This window comes from Helicoverpa zea, chromosome 12 (assembly GCF_022581195.2).
Source record: "Helicoverpa zea isolate HzStark_Cry1AcR chromosome 12, ilHelZeax1.1, whole genome shotgun sequence".
Lineage (NCBI taxonomy): Eukaryota > Metazoa > Arthropoda > Insecta > Lepidoptera > Noctuidae > Helicoverpa > Helicoverpa zea.
This window is the reverse complement of record NC_061463.1, coordinates 43,810-47,211: the sequence shown is the minus strand read 5'-3', so window position 1 is coordinate 47,211 and position 3,402 is coordinate 43,810. Positions and strand designations below refer to the sequence as shown.

The 3,402-nt window shown below is 44.2% G+C and overlaps 1 protein-coding gene across 1 annotated transcript; it reads left to right on the top strand.

The window, feature by feature from the left end:
- Positions 1 to 1,297: 1,297 nt before the first annotated feature.
- Positions 1,298 to 2,507, top strand: LOC124635299 (TAR DNA-binding protein 43-like). The gene has a single exon (XM_047171165.1). The coding sequence runs from the start codon at positions 1,509 to 1,511 to the stop codon at positions 2,400 to 2,402; it is 894 nt and encodes a 297-aa protein (XP_047027121.1). The 5' UTR covers positions 1,298 to 1,508; the 3' UTR covers positions 2,403 to 2,507.
- Positions 2,508 to 3,402: the final 895 nt, after the last annotated feature.

Genomic DNA, 3,402 nt, shown 5'->3' with positions numbered 1-3,402 from the left:
ATAGATGTAATATAGTGGGGTTGACACTGCTGACAGCTTAGTTCCACTCCGAGTTTTGGCGCTGCGATAGCAAATAAACCATTTAATATTTGTGGTTAGCAGGTAAAATTAAATATCCTTGCTTTCTCTTCTATAAAATCTCTTCTATTCGTCGCTTCTAGTTCGGTAGGTATTCTGACAGATTACTTATAAAAAGAGAAGTAGTATCTGCAGCCGAACTAGGCGTGAGCCTGTATGTCAGGGGCCCGATTCTCCTAATTTTACTTAAGCGACATACAATTCACGTACGACTGCGATACAATCATGACTCGATTACGATTGAAGCTTATGTGGCATTCCGCTATTTTTTCTTTGAAATAAACGTTTTATCCTTTTCTTCCATTCCATAATGAATCATTTTGTCTACAAATGATTTACGATTGCAATATGATTGTAGAGCAAACTACCGTATCGACCAAAATCACCAAAATAGTAGACCAATCTCAAACCAATCGAATGTCGTTGGAATATGATTGGTCTTATATTAGTAGCAGAATGCCCGATATGGTTAAAACTGCTATTACAATCATATTGCGATTCGATTTCTATTCAATTTTGACATTATTAACTTATTAGAATCGGGCCCCAGCTTAGCGATTACTAATACGAAAACAAATAGGTAAGGGTAAGGTGTGTACTAGCCAGTATGATTAACTATTCAATTGATTTTTATGAACAAAATGTAAGTATACAATTTTGTATAGGTACCTAATGATATTTTTAATATTTTGTATATGGTTCTTCAAAAAATACCTACAGATAGAATTGTGTTGCTGGGGAGTTTGTTCCATCACTTCTTCCCAGCAAATACACATAGGAAGTGGTGAAGGTCGGGCGTTTTGGGGGCTGTCTTTTGTTTTGACTTTCACAAAGTGTTGATTTTCAGCCTACTTTGAATAAATGACTTTTGATTTGATCTGATATAAGATATGACCAAAAAAAAAAAATGTGGATCGTCACTTTTTTTTTATAGGTTTTTCATTTTCCTGAAATTGCCATGTCCAAAGTTTGTAAACTCAAAAACTTAACAAAAAACTATGAAATCGGATACTTTTCGTTTCATTTGTAACTAGGCTAATAGTAGATACCTATTACTTATTACCCTATGGCCAACTGGCTACCTAACACCTGTATATTTTAATTTCATTTCGGTTGTTTTTGTTTAAAAATAAATAATGTTGAAATTATTTTGTAGTTGTTTAATTGCTGTATGCCAAAGTGTATCCGACCTAATCATGAAAAAAAATTGCATCATTTTTTGACATATAACGTCACGTCATACGTCACGCTTACGACAAGGGATTCCGAGTCCAGACATAAGGTGAATTTTATAAGCAAAATAATACCCAATAGTAGGACTACTAACGAATTTAGAAATCAGATGCACTCGCTACTGTATGTAAGGAGTCGATAAACGATAATGTAAACGACATGAGGAGTGCTACAGACGACATAGGTCGGTGAGCGAAATGTCGATAGAGTACGTGCCGGTGAGTGAGGGGGAGCAGGACGAGCCCATCGAACTGCCAACCGAGGAAGACGGCTCACTGCTGCTGAGTACTGTGGCGGCACAGTTTGCAGGTGCTAGCGGTCTCAAGTATCGCGCCGCAGGGCGTCTTCGCGGCCTGAGGCTAGTCGACGAGCGCCTCTCGCCACCAGCTGAGGGATGGGGAGCTCACCGTTACTGGTGTGCGTTTCCACGAGCTTCGCCTGAGCCCACGCCGCGCCCCCGATGTTCCGACCTCATCGTATTGGGCCTACCTTGGAAAACAGGCGAGGATGCGGTGCGTGATTATTTTTCTGCCTTCGGTGAACTGCTCATGGTGCAGGTGAAACGTGATGCGAAAACTGGATTGTCGAAAGGGTTCGGATTTATTAAGTTCGCGGAATACGAGTCGCAGTTGCGCGCGCTCGGGCGGCGCCACATGATCGACGGGCGCTGGTGCGACGTGCGCATCCCCAACGGCAAGGACGGAGGCGCCGGCGCGCACCGCAAAGTATTCGTGGGCCGCTGCACCGAGAGCCTGACGGCCGACGACCTGCGCGAGTACTTCGGCGCCTTCGGCCAAGTGACGGACGTGTTCGTGCCGCGGCCGTTCCGCGCGTTTAGTTTCGTCACGTTCCTGGAGCCCGAGGTCGCGCAGTCGCTGTGCGGCCAGGACCACATCATCAAGGGCGTGTCGGTGAACATCTCGACGGCGTCGCCCAAGCGCGAGCGCGGCGCGCGCGGCTCGCAGCTGCTGGGCTGGGGGCTGGTGGAGGGCGGCGGGCGCGTGTTCAACTGGGCGGGCGACGCCTGGCCGCCGCAGGCCGCGCCCGCGCCCGCGCCGCCGCTTGACAAGCCCTACCTCAAGTATGAGTGACATTACCTTTAGCCCGGACCTGGCTCATGCCTGCTATGCTCTTTGTTGATCACTGTCAAATTTTATATGAAATGTGTAAATAATAATATAATATAGTATGATGTTTTTGTGCTGTTCTAATTTCTATCTATTCATGAATAATCAATATTTTAGTTTTTGTTAAACAAATCCTTGATGCTGTTCTATCTTAATGGCATTGAACTGTCAATTTCCTCATTCTAGTATATTTATCATGAGTCATGGCAGCCGTATGCTAAATATGTAGGCTGTCATTGTACATCTTTGGCAGTTGTGATGGGTAGTAAGAAGCCAGTAAGTCTGACTACCAGTCTTACCTAGGGATATTGGGTTGCCCGGGTAACTGGGTAGAGGAGGTCAGATAAAGCAGTCCCTCCTTGTAAACCACTGGTACTCAGCTGCATCTGGTTAGACAGGACGCCAACCCAATATAGTTGGGATAAGGCTAGACAGATAATGATGTATCAGACAATACATAGTAGCTACTACGTTAGAGCAAACTAGTTTGGTAAAGATCTGTCTATTATATTATTGATGACCTCTAAACAGATTATCGGCCATGGTGGCTGTTCTCATATAAAAGCACATTAGCCAGCTGCGCAGAACGTAATATATTATAGTGCACAAGCTTTGTGCAGATACAGGTACACTCTCTATTCCTTCACTCTCATAGCCTGATGGGAAGGTAAACCGACACGACCGGAGAGAACTGGCGCATATTTGTATATCATCAACTTCCAAGCTCAGGGTGCTTTGTGAAAGTTTGTGAAACCCACAAAGCGATTTTGGTCCGATCCGAGAAACGAAACCGAGACCTCGAGCTCAGTAGCCGCACTTGCGACAGCTAGGCCAACAAAGCTTATGTGTATTACACACTAATATTATAAAGAGAAAAATATTTTTGTTTGCAATCTATAGGCTCCATAACAATTAGGGTAATTTCATTTGGGTATCAGAATTATCTCGAGTGTGGGAAGTGGGT

Bases quoted from the DNA above. Each gene is read 5' to 3' on its own strand.
- LOC124635299 (XM_047171165.1), top strand. From the start codon at position 1,509: ATGTCGATAGAGTACGTGCCGGTGAGTGAGGGGGAGCAGGACGAGCCC.